At 40.3% G+C, this 16,986-nt stretch overlaps 1 protein-coding gene across 2 annotated transcripts; it reads left to right on the plus strand.

The window, feature by feature from the left end:
- The first annotated feature begins 2,160 nt into the window (after positions 1-2,160).
- On the plus strand, positions 2,161-15,520 carry VEZF1 (vascular endothelial zinc finger 1). 2 transcript variants are annotated; one of them, XM_008588922.1, is made up of 6 exons: positions 2,161-2,853; positions 4,743-5,437; positions 6,196-6,259; positions 7,294-7,495; positions 8,785-8,940; positions 12,138-15,520. In XM_008588922.1, exons 1-6 carry the CDS (start codon positions 2,848-2,850, stop codon positions 12,563-12,565), a joined length of 1,551 nt encoding a protein of 516 aa, XP_008587144.1. In that variant the 5' UTR covers positions 2,161-2,847; the 3' UTR covers positions 12,566-15,520. The 2 variants fall into 2 exon arrangements, with proteins under 2 accessions (XP_008587144.1, XP_008587149.1); XM_008588927.1 differs by having other exon boundaries at positions 2,163-2,853; positions 7,312-7,495.
- Positions 15,521-16,986: the final 1,466 nt, after the last annotated feature.

The following is a 16,986-nucleotide window of genomic DNA, read 5'->3' on the forward strand; positions in this document are numbered from 1 at the left end:
GCCCCCCCGGGGGGGCACGGGGGGGACAGGGGGGCCGGGCCCCGGGCTGGCGGGCGGGCGGGCGCTCCTCCTCCCCTCCCTCCCGGCTCCGCTCTCCGGCCCGGCCTTAATCCCCCTTTGTTTTTCCGCCCGCCCGCCCCGGCGGAGCCGGGCTGCTGAGGTGAAAGGAGGCGGCCTCACGGGGTGCGGGGGAGAGAGCAGGCCTCGGGGTGAACCCGGGCCCCCCCATCACACACGCACACACACACAGGCACACGCACACACACACCCTTCTCTCCCGCCCTGAAGGGGAAGGGAGGAGGCCGGTCGCTGTCACCACCCCGCGGCCCGGAGAAAGGAGGGCGCCGCGCCACTGTATAGCGCGGGCCGCTCGGCCACTGCGCGCCGGCCCGGGCCCGCACCGTGGGGTGAGGGGGGTCCCCGGGTCCTGCTCCGAGTCTCTCCTTCCCCATCCATCTCTCGCTCGCTCTCCTTTCTTTTCACCTCCCTCTCCTCTCTTTTCTGTGTGTATGCGTGTGTGTGTTGACTTTCCGACCCTCTCCCACATCCCTGCGAATAGCGGGTATCTCTGGGCTCCCCGCCACTCCCCCTTCCCGCCGCCCCCTTCGTGTTTACCCAGTTAGGGGGTGTTGTGAGTGTGTATATCTTCCCCAAACTTTTTCACTGGATTTACATGTTTTCTTCACCAAGCCTCATCCGAGACTTGGCAGCTGACACCCTCTCCCTCTGTCCAGCTCTCGAGCCGTCCCATTCAACCCGGGGAATCCCCCAGCCGGGCCGGCCCGGGGCGGGGGGAGCGGTGGGGGCCGGGACTCCTGGAGGCCCGACCTTCTCCCTGAGCGCTTTTCTCTCTCGGCCCACCTCGAACGCTTCGTCCAACCAAGTGGGGAGACGGAAAGTGGAGAAAGCAAACAAAGTCCGCTCACAAAGCCCCCAGATGAGTCACTCGTTGGGGTGTTGGTCTTCGCTTTTCGCAGTAAACTCAAAAGTGACTGTAGCCCATACGTTGGCAATCCTGTTGCCCGCCCGCTTTAGGTGTGGGACTCCCTCTTTGGAAGATCTAGGATGGAACTTATTTTTTTTCCCTGCTTCGTTTCTATTTGCAAACGAAGCATTTAGTGGGCAGTAGAGATGAGCTCACGAGGAAACTTCAGAACGGGGTGGGGGGGGGGGCGTTGTTAGGAAGCTTGTCGCTTTTGAGTGCGTTTTTCCCGCCTCTCTGTTATTTTCCTTCTTTGAATACTTCGTGAAATCCCAAATGCGTAGCTTGGGCGCTTGAGACCTTTCGGAACTAACCAGGAATGGAGGCAGAATTTTCAAAAAATTATCCTCCCAATCACTGAACCCATCGCAGTGGAATATTAATATGGGGAATTGCAAAATTCTAACATTACCTATGTGTAGACCTGGTTTATTGTCTTAAGACATATATTCTTTAAAATGTGGGCAATTTAGTTTTCAAGTAGTTGTTGATATATGTTTAGGCTGCTTAAAATTGAAAATACTTAAAATTATGGAACTAACAAACTTCCCCCTTTTCTCATTCTCATCTAGTATTGTTTTATTGTGCTTTGATGAGCTCGGAAATAAGGTGATAAATCAACGTAAAAATGCGTTGGAAAGTAAATAATACATAACTGGCTGGCACCCGGTTTGGTATAAAGATGGCAAATGCCTTCTCTAAAATACACTTTCAAATGGTTCTTTTAAAATATGGAATTGATGGGCCACTGAAGTAATTTTCACATGATAAAAACAATATTAAACTTGGTGTCTATAAATTTAGTAGAGATTGAAAAAAACAAGAGTTCTTTATGTAAAGGAAAAACCTGTAACTTGTCTTTGGAAAGCTAGTTGAAAAATATTTTGGAATATTTTTAATTATTATTCTTTCCCTGGGTAAAGCAAATGCCAAGCATTTATTGATCAAATTTTTAATAAGATTTTATATTATTTAATTTCTTTCAGCTATTAAAATCTTTTTTTCCACCTGATGGAGAAGTGTGAAAGCTAATATTTGATCCTGGGCTTGGCACTGTGCAGTGAAAATTGTTGGAAAACTTTTAATTTAGAGCCGAGGACAGTTGAATGGGTAAAGAGAATATTTCAGTCTTTTCTATGGAAAGGTATGAATAGACTTAATCAGTTCCAGTTTTAAATAATTTGCACTGGGGAAATGGAGTTAAACTCTCTTGTTTGTTTCCTGGAGCATCCTATTGAATTTATATTTTAAAACAATATATGCTTGCTTTCCATATAACCTGTTGGAAAGTGAAAGCTGTAGCTGTTAAAATATTTGATGGATGATTCTCCTAACAGGACATTCAAGATATGACTCACCGATGCTAATTTGTTCAGTACAAAATCTTTTACCCTCTGGCACTGGTGATTTCATGGTTCCATATCCTACTACCCTGGGTGATGAAATAACATTTCTGTTTTGTTTTTTGCCAGCCCCAGAAAAAGAAAAGTTTGGGCAGGGTTAAAAAGCCTTGCAGTTGAAATAGATGGGAAATAAAATTAAACCTTTGATTTGATAATGTTAGTCAAATAAAAGCCTACCCAGAAGTTACATGTTAAAAATAAATCACTTAACTGAAGGCAGGCCGTGGTTGTTATTTTACTCTGTCTCTCCCCCAGAGAACAAGTTGGGAAAACCCAGTTTACCTCTTAGAAGGCTTCATGTAGAAGTGTGGGGATCCTAGGAATCCTCAGAGAGTGATTCCTGTAGTGGTTCTACAGCATTTCACCCAAGAAGCAGGGACCTGGTGTGACCCTCCTGTGAGAGTGAGCTTCAGCAGTGCTGTAAAAATACTTTATGTTGCCACAGACATCTGAATTGGTAAAATGGCAGTAAGTGCTTTTAGTACTCCATCGTACTAATGGTTGTTTAGAATTGAAAAATGCCTCTAAACGCTCTATAAGTCTGAACTTTGTCTAGAAGATTTGCATTCCCTATTATCTGTTAGCCTTTGAAATTGTATATCTTGAGCTATCTTCAACTATTAACCATTTGTGTACTGCATGGAAACTTGAGTCTCCTACAGCCAGGTTGGAAAAGGGGTAAGATTAGAGGCCAAATTCTGTAAAGTTTCTACTGATGTCACTTGGGTAGATAGACCTCAACAGTTACAGGAGATCCACAAATTAGATTAAAAGTAGACTGTGATTCAGTATGAGCATTAAATCCAGAAAGTTACTCATAAAAAAATGCAAAATTTCTGAGAGTGCTTCCAGGACTCAAAGGGTGATTAAATCAAAATTGTTAAATTGAAACTGATAACTCTGGATATCATACCTCTTAATCATTTGAGGGAGACTATTTGCAGACTTAGTTGTTGAGCTGTCATCAAGTAAAACATGGAGCCTTGTATGGTGGATGTTCTTATCTAGCAGGGGAGGAGGTCTGTGTGTGTGAGTGTGTGTGTGTGTGTGTTTCCTTGTTTTTTTCCTTCCTTAATCAAGTTAGCTGTAGAACTTGTGATTATAGAGTGAGAAGGATAAATAACTGTCTAAAGTGTCTAAGGTGATGGGATGGGCCTCTTCTAGGACATTGTAAGCATGAAATACTTGGAACTCTTACCTCTGAGTGCATGTATTCTTTTAGGATTACAAAATTCAAGCATGGGGCTTGGGGTCACTGTCAAGAGTTTCAAAAATAATGTTAGTAAAGAACAACATATTAGGAAGAACTATTTCAGGAATTTTTTCCATGATTTCTTAAATGTTTATCAGTATGGAGAATTTTGAAAGAATCAAAACCGAGAAAGTAACTACTTATGAATACCAAGAACCTGATCCACGATGAAATTTTGGTTTCAGTGCAGTTAATGAAAATTTCCAGTCAGTGTTCAACTCCTAGTTTTGGAGTGGAGAAGCACATAACAAATGTCTAATATTCTATTGAAACCTACAACTGCTGGAAGAAGAAGAACATGAAAGTAATTTAAGTGTTTATAGTTTGTTTTTCTATTATTAGTCTGTCTTTGAGAGTTGAGTGTTTGAACAGCTAGTGTTGCTAAAGGGTGCAGACTCTAGTGTAAGATTAAATGACCTGGGAAACAACTGACAGGTGTTTTGCTATGGCTTACCTTCACAGATGCCTTCTAGTTTGATAAATAGCAGGTTTCTTTCAACCAAATCTTCTAGTACAGTTAAGTGAAAACTTAAAAACTAGCATATGTATTCAGAGAACTAGATTCTTTTCATCCTGTAGCAACAGCCCCCTTTCCCAGTCACTAAGAGTTTTCTGATAAAAAGGGAGAGACATGGTGCTTTTCCTTTCCTGTGTAAGAGACTGTAGATAATTATATCATTGTGTGTATGTGAGTGTGTGTGTTTGTATGTTGCTACAGTAAGATACTGGTAAATACTTAAGTCTGGAGTGTAATTTTTTTGACAAGTTATTTAAACTTGGTTTCAGCACTGACAAACTAATGCAAACTGATTTCATCAGCTGGTATGTCCCTTATGAACCAGGATAGTGTGTAGTTTAGTCAGCTGTTTGAAAGCAAGATCACTGTCAGCAACTTAGTGGCAAAAGTTTTGAGTCTGCACAGTGATTTTCAGTGCTTTGTATTGGGCACTCTTGAGAGTAACTAGATGGTTGCTGGATCTCTGCAGGACAGAGTAGCTTACAGGCTCTTTGACTGTTTCTTCTGGTCTCGATTGTCTGGAGCATGTTGAATTTTGAAGATCATTGTGAGAGGCTGAGTTTCTGAAGTGTAAATGTTTGGTTTTAGGCCCATGAAGCCTCCCATCACCAACAGCAGGCAGCACAAAACAGCTTGCTGCCCCTCCTGAGCTCTGCTGTGGAGCCCCCTGATCAGAAACCATTGCTTCCAATACCAATAACTCAGAAACCTCAGGCTGCACCAGAAACATTAAAGGATGCCATTGGGATTAAAAAAGAAAAACCCAAAACTTCATTTGTGTGTACTTACTGCAGTAAAGCTTTCAGGGACAGCTATCACCTGAGGCGCCACGAGTCCTGCCACACAGGGATCAAGTTGGTGTCCCGGCCAAAGAAAACCCCCACCACAGTGGTTCCCCTTATCTCCACCATCGCTGGGGACAGCAGCCGAACTTCGTTGGTCTCAACCATTGCAGGCATCTTGTCAACAGTCACTACATCTTCCTCGGGCACCAACCCAAGTAGCAGTGCCAGCACCACAGCTATGCCTGTGACCCAGTCTGTTAAGAAACCCAGTAAGCCTGTCAAGAAGAACCATGCTTGTGAGATGTGTGGGAAGGCCTTCCGAGATGTGTACCATCTCAATCGGCACAAGCTCTCTCATTCAGATGAAAAGCCCTTCGAGTGTCCTATTTGTAATCAGCGCTTCAAGAGGAAGGACCGGATGACTTACCATGTGAGGTCTCATGAAGGAGGCATCACCAAACCCTATACTTGCAGTGTTTGTGGGAAAGGCTTCTCGAGGTACTGCATTTTGCTTTTGCTTTTTCATTATGGTGTCAGTGAACTTCAGTTTTGTCTCTGATCTAGAGGATTTATGTGAGAATAGATGTGGGCAGGCCTATGTTATTAGAGGAGATGGGTGACAAAGAAGTATTATGCCTCCAGGTCTAATGCCAGTTTGGTGTGGTTGACAAGTGGTGATGTAGTGATTAACCTATTATTTCATTTAAGAAGTGCCTTGGTGGACTCAGACCTTGATTTGGCACATGGGTACTTCTTATAACTGTAAAACCACCAGTTTCCAGTTCATTTGGGAGACTAGACATGAAGTTCACTGTGCAAATCAAGGAAAGTTATTTCCTGGAAGTTGGATGACCATGGATACTCCTAATAAAACTTTTAGGAGAATGTTTTTCCATTTTTCTGTGGGCACTAACATTTCACTAATTTTCATTTTTAAAAGCTTTTACAGTTAATATAGTGGTAACTGTTTCTGGCAAGTGTTAGGACTAAAACTTTGGACTTTTCGTAATTGTAAAGAATCAAGACCTAGTGTGATTTGATGTTGAGTAGAAGAGAAAATTAACAGGCAAAGGACTAAGACTTTTGTTTATGGTAAGAGAGGTAAGGAGGCTTGCACTAGGGGGAGGAGGAATTGGTAATTCTGCTAGCCTTTTTAAAAATGCTCCCCCCATCTGCCAAGCATGTAAGCATCACATAAGTAGCATTTCTCTATGTGTGTTCCATTATATCTTCTGTTGAAACTCTCTCTTTCACAGGCCTGACCACTTAAGCTGTCACGTAAAACATGTCCATTCAACAGAAAGACCCTTCAAATGCCAAGTAAGAGTTAAAATGACTTATCCTTAGTGTAGCACTTAATGCACATTATCCAGAAGGTCTGAGCCAGTTAAATCTCACCATTCTTGAATAGTCTTAAAATCACTGACTTGAGTAAATGTGGCCCATTTGAATTCTAGTTTTATAAAATATAAATGACAGCTTCTATTTCTGTAAGGCAATATCATTTAAAAATTTAAGTGTGTTTTTGTTAAGCTACATTTCCATTTCCTTGGGCAGCAGCATTTTTTGTTATAAGAGAAAATAATTTATAGTCTTGCAAAGGTTGTTGTGTATTTGAAATGATTAAAGGAATAAAGGGCTTTAAATTAGTTTCTGGATTGATGGTTGAGGTTGTTTTAACTGTAATAGTCACTTACTGGATTTTTGTCTGCTATTATCAAATTGGAGCATTTTCTAGTTCATTGAAAATCTATTCAGGTTAATGATTTTATTTGACATAAGTTGTGATAACAAAAAAGTAAAGAATTTTCTAAATCAAATGTTTTAGGCATCAATAATTCTAGTTTGTTGCTAGAAGTCTTTTAGTACATCTTTCAGTTAAGTTTGTTAATGACTAATTTTATTAAGTAAATTATTTGAATTCTAAGAAAAATCTAACTGGAGGAAAGAAGCTAGTGTCATTGAGTGAATACCTTCCATGTGCTCCAGGCTCTTAACTCACCAGTGATTTTGTGAGACAGGTATTATTATCCCCATTTTACACATGAAGAAACAAATTTAGGTAGGTTAACTAACTTGTTCAACATCCCATTGTTTAATAAATTGTGGAGCTCAATTTAAATCCATGTTTAACTGACTCTAAAGCTTTTCACTGCTCTGTGTTGATATATTTTCTTCTGCCAAAATGGAAGAGTCCAAAATTCATCACATGTTTGATTACGATTATGATTCTAGGTAACACATGCAATTAAAATTCAGCTAGCTCAGTCAGCTTGCTGACATGAGTAGGGTAATGTATAGAATATAACATACTTTAAAATGAGTAGAACAGGATAGTCTATATTTAAAAAAAGTTTTCCTCCCTCATGCAGACATGCACTGCTGCCTTTGCCACCAAAGACAGACTGCGGACACACATGGTGCGCCACGAAGGCAAGGTATCATGTAACATCTGTGGGAAGCTCCTGAGTGCAGCATATATCACCAGCCACTTAAAGACGCATGGGCAGAGCCAAAGTATCAACTGTAATACATGTAAACAAGGCATTAGTAAAAGTAGGTGATGCTTCAGATTTTATTTCTTTTGCATTTCAGATTGATGAAATTTAGATGTTTTTATAAGGTATTTTCACTATGCTCGCAGGACTGTATTAATGTTCATCTTATATGTTTCCTCCTATAACCAATGTGTGCAAACAAGTATCAATGGAGAAAATGTATTAGTCTTGGAACTATGCTTTACATGTATGTATGCAAACAGCATTGATAAGCTGTCCACTAATTTTGCTTTCAGTCCTGTGCTGTCTACTAATAATACCCATATTGGAAGAGTAGAATTTCCCCACAGCTATTTTTCAGTGTGTCCTTTCTTCTATGGGGTTTGAATAAAAAGCTCTAGTGTATTAGAATTGAGGCAGCAGAAGCCACACTAGGAAGCTGGATCTTATGCTAGGCAATTTTAATTGTTTTTATTTAAAGCTAAGAAGATTCTCAATTATCAGTGTTCCCCTAACTCTTGATTGTGTTAGTAACATGATGTCCTTTGTAATAACTTTAATGGTGAAAGCAGTGTTAGTAAGTTTCAAAACCAAGTCTTTTCAAACCTAAATCTGTGGAGAAAATGGGATATCATATCCACTTGAAGGTTTAAATGGTTTTCTTGCCTTAAATTCAAAGATGAAGATAGAATATTCCAGAGACTTGTGGAGAAAATTCAAAACTTGCATTTACCCAGGCTTTCTCTTTTAAGATTGCTCTAACCACTAGAATAAAGCATTTTCCTAATTCAGTATTCTATTAAGTATCTACTTTATACAGCAGAAACATCAGATTCTCAAAATATAGGTGGCCAAAAGTGAATGGAAAATAAAGCATTAAGCTTTAATCCCCCAAAATGTTTTAATCCCAACCATTTTTGCTTCTTTGTAAGTATATTGGGTTTATTATCTAGCACGTTGTATTTTAACTTTACAAAAATTTACTCATAGTGTTATGTCATTGTGGTCAAGTAAGGAAATACATTCGATATTTTGATGAACATTGATTCATCTGTGCTAATATTACCAACTTTCATTTTTAAAGACACTTGCTTTTTAATACAGCAAATAATTTTTCTCTTTTTTTATATTCGTTTTCCCTAATTCTCTAGATTTTTTAACCATTTTATTTATTTTGACCAATGTAGACACAAGAAGCAAAAAAGATGTACTGTATTAAGAACTATCAAGTTAAATGATAAAGATAACAGAAGCATGAGGAGTCAAAGTATCTAAGTTTTGGATTTTGAAAAAATTGTCACACTTTCTCAAGGTAAATATAGTGTTTCTGGTTTGTCTTTGGAGTAGCATGCATGAGTGACGAGACCAGCAACCAGAAGCAGCAGCAGCAACAGCAGCAGCAGCAACAGCAGCAACAGCAACAGCAGCATGTGACAAGCTGGCCAGGGAAGCAGGTAGAGACACTGAGACTGTGGGAAGAAGCTGTCAAAGCTAGGAAGAAAGGTAAGATGAAGATCCCAGTGTTCCAAGTATGGCTAGAGAAGTATTTTCATTTCGTATGCCAAGTGATCAAAGTAGAGAAGCCACAGCTTGTGGAACCTAGCTTTGTGGAAAGACGTAAATATTGTGTGCTAGGAAATATCTGGTAAAATTTAGTTGTTGGCAACAAAGCTTCCGGATAAGTTTTTATTACTAGGAAATAATGATTCTCAGTACTTCTTATCATGTTCTTTCTTTTGATTAACTTTTATTTCAAATTGGGAGCCAAATTTGGTTGTTTGTCATGCTCAGATTTCCATTTTTATGTTCATTTTGATGTCTACCTCCATGCATTATGGGCTTCTGTTTTTCGTCTTTCTAAAATATTCCCACATTTAGAGGTGGGTGAAATATCCTTGTGTATATGTAAGTTCACTTTCTTACAACTGTGCTGTTTTCTGTTCTTTAGTATTTCTGCATTGTATTATTTATTACATGTTTCAGACTCTATGGTGCTGACGTCTTTTCTCTTGGTCTCACCTTTACTCTCCTTCAGTTTATCGCTGGGACTGGCCACAGCTTAATATGTCTGCCCTTCTGCTATTAGGGACTTTACTATAATTGTCACAAAAATTGAGAATGGTTTGCTTTTTTTCACGTATATCTTATAAAGAATCAGTTGGAATATCAGTTTTCAACATACTTTTCAACTTACTAGTTGCAGCTTTGGCTTCTGAACCATTGTGCAGCCATTTCAAAAAAGTCTTTTTGTCAATGTACCATCAGCCACAGGACACATTCCTAAATTACCTCTTTTCTCCCCGACCCCTGCCATGTCTTACTGTTTTATTTTAAATTCTGAGGAATCCTCTGCATATAAGCTCCTCTGTACGTAATTCCTTTGCTGTGTACTTTCGTCCATGTTTTGCTTTCATGTAGTGTGGCCTTCTAAACATCCTGTACTTGGATAAAGATGAAAGGCATAGCATCCTTTTTCATATATCTACTGGCATTGAACAGAAAGAGGACAGCAGTCTTGATAGGCTTTTTCCTCAGGTGCTGCTTGTTCCTATGTTCCAAATGAAGATTTGTCATTATTTTGATAAAATGTTGGGGAGGTGGGGTATTGCTGGCAGTGGGGAATTAAAAAAATGTAGTGCTATGATAATTGCATAGTGGACTTAAAGAATAGTGTGAAGGATATTTTACTTAGAATGAGTAAGTAAAAGTGTTCAAGTCATAATAAAAGGACACTGTTAGATTAAAAAGAAAATGGGAGGGAAGGTGGGAGGATGGCACACAGGACAGTTGAAAACTCCTTTAGGGAAGGCAGAAGGAGAACATCCTTTACTCTGCTACCTTCACCTCAAAAGTGAGTTGGTTTTCTCTTTCATTCTCTCTCTCTGTACTCTTTTATTTACTATTGTATTTCAATTTGCTTGCACAATAAGACTTGATTGTTTAGCTCATCTTCTGATCTCCATGAAACAAAATGTTATTGTATTCCCATTTGTAGCATGAACCTCTCTAGAAACCATCACCAATGTTAGAAACCTATGTATTCACATTAGCAGATGTCACATTTTGGGGGCGAGGAGACTCCTAACCTGAAAACCTAAACTTGAATCACCAGTATCCCTTTAAATTTTAGGCCTAAATAAGGTAATATAAGTTCCCAAACCTGGATGACAATCAGATCATCATCTAGGGAGCTTTTTAGAAATATACATTTCTCAGGTTCCATTTAAATTTTCACTTGGGGCCGACAGCGCCTGGTAGCGCCGAGGCAGCGGGATCCTACATAGGGATGGCCAGTACGCTCGCTGGCTGAGCATGGTGCAGACAACACTGTGCCGAGGATTGCGATCCCCTTACCGGTCAAAAAAAAAAAAAAGTCACTATTGAATTTCCCAGGAATCCATTTTTTTAAAAAGCTCCTTAGATGATTTTGATCATCAGCCAGATTTGGGAATCCCTGATATGGATATGACAGTGTTATATTGTATTGGTCAAGGAAGGGCTGCTTATTGACTCATGGCTTCACCTGAGGTGATTTGACCCACATAGGGACCATATACAGACCTCCATCTTTTGTTCCCAAGTCACAGCCAGCCCACCCATCCATCTCCCTACTGCCATTTTCTGGTACACCAGCAGGTAGTGCTGTGCTTTGTTGAGGGGTGGGTTGAAGGTGTCGTCTTTGAGGGAAGTTTTGTTTTAAGAAGTGTCCAGGCTTTGCTACATAACTACATAACAAGGATCAGGGTCTCCCAACACATTGCAGGGTCTCCTTGCGTAGTTAGTCCTCCTTGGTATGCTTGGTGGTGTGTGTAATATGTGCAGTTAAATGATACTAGGCATAAAGTAGGTGATTATGTTAACATCAGAAAGAGAAGAGGGAATGAGAGGAGAACATAAACCTACTCAGGAGTATTTTTTCTTTCTTAACATGTTTAAGAAACATAACCAGGAACAACAAGATCATTTAACTGGAATGATTTTCCTAAGACTGAAATAAACAGATGATACTAAAATAGCTTGTTTATCATTCCCTAAGAAAGCATTTTTAAAACCTTAACAGAATGTTGCTTCACCTCTAAGAAGGCATACATATCATTGAGTATGCACACCTCTCTCTGCTACTTACAGTGTGTCTTATGAGAAGATTTTTCTGATTATCTATTATTGTGTAACCATTGGCACAGCTCTGTGTAAACAAGCTGTTTAGCCTGGCCTGCTGGTGGTTGGCTCTTCTAAGGAAAGTCCTTAGAACTCAGAGGAACTGCATGAAGTAGTAGTGAGAACACTTGGCCCTACTTTGTATCTCTGCTGCTGCCCTTCCCTACTCCCCGACCCCCTTTCGAGTGCCTTGCAGAAGTTAACTGATCTTCCCAGCATCACTGTGAGGTAGGTAAGTAAATCTGAACTTAAAATCAAAAGTACAAGGTTAAACAAGTTGCCTAGGTCTTTGCAGGAGGTGTAGCATCAAAAAGGCAATTCCCACATTGGGATCCTTGGCGACCCCCCTCCTCCCACCACTGACACCACCAGGCCTGTGCTCAGAAGCATCCTCCCTTCCTGTTAACCACTTGGTAGAAAACTGTAATATGATTTATTAAATATTTGTCTATTTTAATTAAAAGAAGTTGAATCAGAAACTGTTTGTGAATTTTTTTTCACTGTTTTGAGAGTCTTAAGGCCCTTTTGTCTTCTTATTTTAGAAGCTGCTAACCTGTGCCAAACCTCCACGGCTGCTACGACACCTGTGACTCTCACTACTCCATTCAATATAACGTCCTCTGTGTCGTCTGGGACTATGTCAAGCCCAGTCACAGTGGCAGCTGCAATGAGCATGAGAAGTCCAGTAAATGTTTCAAGTGCAGTTAACATAACCAGCCCAATGAACATAGGGCATCCTGTAACTATAACCAGTCCATTATCCATGACCTCTCCTTTAACACTCACTACCCCAGTCAACCTCCCCACCCCTGTCACTGCTCCAGTGAATATAGCACACCCTGTCACGATCACATCTCCAATGAACCTGCCCACGCCAATGACGTTAGCCGCCCCTCTCAATATAGCAATGAGGCCTGTAGAGAGCATGCCTTTCTTGCCCCAAGCTTTGCCTACATCACCGCCTTGGTAAACAGTATTATAAAATCAAAATATGAGTTTAAGTAAATATTTACCAGCAACTTACTTTTAGTTGATTAAAGCAAAAAGTAAACCATGAAATTGGGAGATTTTATTACAGTAGTTAATAAGAGCGTAGTAGCATTTTTCTCCAATTTGGCTGGGATTGTTCAAAGTAGGGTGTGTATGTAACTTATCACTGGACCACTTTAGTTTAATCATAAATTCCTTTTAGCTGACAGCATTGCTTAAACAGGATAGTAGTTGGCAAGATGAAATGCCAGAATTAAAACCAATCATAAAAAAGCAAAATCCATTTAAAAATTTCTAAAAAACAGCATTATTGTTTCTAGTCCCCCAAAATCATTTTATTCTATTCTAAACACTAGCAAGAACTCTTCTCCCTATACAAGGTAGATGGCTGATTTTAACCTGAAATTCTAATCCTTGGATTGAGAGCTAGTGTAGAATTGTCTGTGTTTATTGTTTTCATGAGTAAATACATGCATTGTCATAATAAAATGCATTTCAGAGAATATGCATTTTACCTTTGGGAATATGTTAATTTCAGGCAGCATTCCCTATGGGAAAGGTGATACCAGCTCTGATATGCAAAGCATATGATAATTTATCATTCTAACTTCAACATATAATAGGGATTGTGACCTGATATTTGGAGATGTAAATATTGCTCAGCATATTAATCCCGATGGAATATAGCATTGTAGTTGACTTTTTAAAAAAAATTAAAAAACAAAAACAAAATAGACAAATTGCGTTTTGGTAAGAAAAGGCTGCAACTGACAGAAGAGAAGTTGAGTGTGTGGACGGCAGGTTCCTAACAAACAGAGGCCAGTGGGACTCCAGTTCAGGAGCCAGGAGTACTTTGGAACAGTTCAAATATATTGCTTTAAATTGGAAGACGCTGGAGGCACTGGGATATAATATGCCCCTCTCTCTCCCAATCAGAGCCTGTTGATATTACAACAGGGACAGGTGTGTTAGTTGCTCACTAGAGTTTATGTCTTATATTAAATTGTATACAGTTTTTATTCTAACCACTAACTAGGTAGTGTGCCCCTTCAGAACAAGCAGAGTGTATCTTTTTTCTTTTAATTTCTCCTTCTGTTTCTTAATCAGGTATTGTGCAAATTTGTTCAGCTTTGTAAATATGGTCATCACTTTTTTCTTTTCTTTGAGAAAACACTTATATCAGCTTTGTGGTGTTTTCAGGGAGACAGCACTCCCTGTGGAAACCCAGCAATGATTGTGCACGTTGAGACATGTGCTTTTTATTTCTTAGCAGGATGTTTTATCTCTGTACATAAAGTAGAAACCAAAAGCTAGGGAAACAGATACTCTTTATACCATCATGCCACACATTAATGTTTTTAAAGCATTGTGTTTTTAAAAAAAGTTAAAACCAAGACGCTGTGATTTTTATTTTTTAAGTTGCAAAGTCTTTTGGGTTATTTTTCATTTTTGAATCTTGCAGTTAAACGAAATGGAAATTAGTTGTGTTAATCTTGCAGAGTGTTTGCAGGACTGACTATCAAACTGGATGACTTTCATTTATACCCTACTGTGTCAGTTCAAGCATCAAAATACCTTGCATCTGAGGCAGACTTCCTACATCAGGGACAGGTATCTGTGTGTTGTTATACAAAACAGTTCTAGGGGGTTGAACTACATAGTAAAAAATAAAATAAATAGTACTTAGTGTAAAATAATTTTATAAATGATCTTTTGTACTTTAGGACATTAAATTGTACAACTTTTGTATATACAAAAGCTTAGGAACTTTCTGTTTAGCAGGAAGGCAACACATTCCTACACTTTTAATGTATATGTTTGTTATAATGTCCATGTAAACATGCCCTATGTTTGTGCCTTTTAATTAGTTTGTCTCAATAAACAAAATGTAGAGAAAAATATGTAGCTATGACTTTGTTACAACTGTTCTTATCCACAGTACAAAAATGGTTTGTTTTTAATATGTAGAGTTTATGTGTGGACTACTGGAAGGACTCGTGTAGGAAAGGCCTAAGAATGGCCTTGCTGGGGCCTGGATTGGGAGGGCAGTGGCCACATTTGGAGGAAGCCCGTATTTCTTGGCATGCAGACCCAAGACTGGGTTCTGGCTCTGCCTGCTGGGACCTGTCATCTCTCGCTGGTGGCTGACAATCATGATCCTCCATGATTCAGATAGCCCAGGTTTCCTCCACAGTGGTCCAAGGAGCAGTCCTCAGTGGGGGCAGGTGTGATCCGGGCTAGAGTGTGATCATCAGAACCCCGAAAGTATTAGTTCTTTAAAAAAATTTTTAAAAAAGATATATACTAGAAATTATTGTTTTATCAATTCATTGTGTAATAAACAGGAGTGAGACTTCATTGTATGACTTCAGTTAAAATGCTATTTTGTATGCATTCTTTATTCACTTAAGAATCTTGTCTGCAATAATAAAGCCACGTCGTGTCTTCTTTTGGGAGAGAGAGAATTGATGGCAGAATGAGGGGTAAGGGTGGGCCACTGAAAAGGGGGGCTGAATAGGTTGTGGTGAAATTCTCCTGTGTCTTGGAACTGGAATTGAGTTTTGATGCTGATGAACTGATTCAACCAGGTGTTGAAGGCACGACGGCCACGGCTCTACTAAAAGGCAGAGTATGTTTTTCCCTTCTGTTTGTAACCTGGTTGAGAGCTTCCCCTTTATCAGATTGGCAGCTAAAAAGTTGTATTAGATAATCCTCAAATCTGACATCCAGCCTGTTATGCTCTAGGGCTTGCTGCTTGGCCTGCATTTGCCTTTTATTGTGTATCCATTTCTCTCCTAAGGTGTGCTCCTAAATGAAGGTTTCTCTGTAAGCAGATGATGATGATTTTACCTGTCAATACCAGCACTGTATTACTAACATGCAAAATACTGCAGATTTATTTTGACAAATTAAAGTTAACCGGTCACAAATGTTATGATGGATTGCTTAATACCTCAGAAGCTTCATCAATTTACTATGATGATAGAGAAATTTTTAAATCATTGCTTTTCTGGGTGTACATATCTCGGTATTGGGCTGGAGACAGAGGGAGGGACCAGTGTCGGGTTGGCTGGTATCTTGATACCATGGAGAAGGGAGGGTGGGAAGGAACCAGACTGACTGCAGAAGGGGAAGTAGCCCTGTGAGGCAGCTTGGGTAAAGCCCCAGGAAGCCAGATCTTGGGGCAGTGGTCACAGGCTTAGGCCCCTGTCCTACCCGAATGGGAATATTCAAGTTTCTTTACTTGAAAGGGGTTTTAAGCTGGGTCCCTTGCCCATTTGCATTCAACTGGACTTACCAGATGTCAGTTGAGGACTATCAATGTGCCAGGCACTGTTAGGCACTGAAAGGGTATGCAAAGGCGATGAAGATGTGGTTGCTGCTTCCAAGGAGGCTATTAAGGGAGATATGACAAGTACCCAAGCGATGGTATCACCAGATAGCAAATCAAGATAAATCTGACACTTTGTTTAATGAAAAAGTTTTGGATACATCTGTTTTATATAGAATTGAGGCTTTTCAAACTTCCTGTGATAATTGCTTTAGTCCCTATTGACTCAGTGAACACAGCCGGAGGAAAAGTGTTCCTTGTGCTTTTTTTGTCTTGGGAACAAGGGAAGCATTATTTCACTGAGTTGCTAGTTAATCTTTTCTTTTTTTTTTTTTTTTTTTTTTTTTTTTTTTTTTTTTTTTTTTTTGTCTTTTGTCTTTTTTTCTGTGTCCAGCAACGGATCGCAACCCTCAGTGTTGCCCCCGTACCGGACCGGGGACCGGCAACGGGATCGCAAGCCTCGGCGTTGCTCCCGCGCCTCGCTCAGCCAGTGAGCGGGAACCGGTCTGCATATGGGATCCGAACCCTCGGACGGGAGCGCCACCGCGCTTTCCAAGCGGCGCACTATCCAGTGCGCCACTGGGCCGGCCCGCTAGTTAATCTTTTCAATCCCAGCTATCCAGGTGTCTCCACCGTTCTCAAGGGGCCTTGCATTTGGGTCCTTTGTGGAAAGACCTGGGTTCGTGATGTAGAGGGGATAGAGGAGGTTTTCACTTTAGTGTCCCCAAGGATCACTGGACAAAAAGTCCAATCTGTTCAAGGGATGGTAATCACTTTTCCCTCCCTACCCTAATAAATCTGGCCCTCAGTCCTACACCCTCTCCATTTCCTCCTTTAAGAGAGTCTTGTAGCCTGAAAGAATGCCGGTTATCCCCATTTGGGCCTATAAATCTCTCCCACAGCTGGCCTGACCCTGGCAGATTACTGGATAATCTCCCCCTGCCTTGTAAAAGTAGGGGACAGGCGGGTCAGTGTGAAATGATCCAGGGCTGAATACTGACTGAGTTTCTGCATTAGTCAGGACTCCAGCTTCTCTTGGCTGGCCACCTTTGGGTGATCTGAGGCCCATT

Source organism: Galeopterus variegatus, unplaced genomic scaffold (genome assembly GCF_000696425.1).
Source record: "Galeopterus variegatus unplaced genomic scaffold, G_variegatus-3.0.2 Scaffold133, whole genome shotgun sequence".
Lineage (NCBI taxonomy): Eukaryota > Metazoa > Chordata > Mammalia > Dermoptera > Cynocephalidae > Galeopterus > Galeopterus variegatus.

What these genes read in the sequence shown, in the direction of transcription:
- VEZF1 (XM_008588922.1), top strand. An exon ending in AAAGACCCTTCAAATGCCAA is followed by an intron (nt 6,260 to 7,293) that starts GTAAGAGTTAAA and finishes ATTTAAAAAAAG; the next exon opens with TTTTCCTCCCTCATGCAGAC. An exon ending in TAAACAAGGCATTAGTAAAA is followed by an intron (nt 7,496 to 8,784) that starts GTAGGTGATGCT and finishes TCTTTGGAGTAG; the next exon opens with CATGCATGAGTGACGAGACC.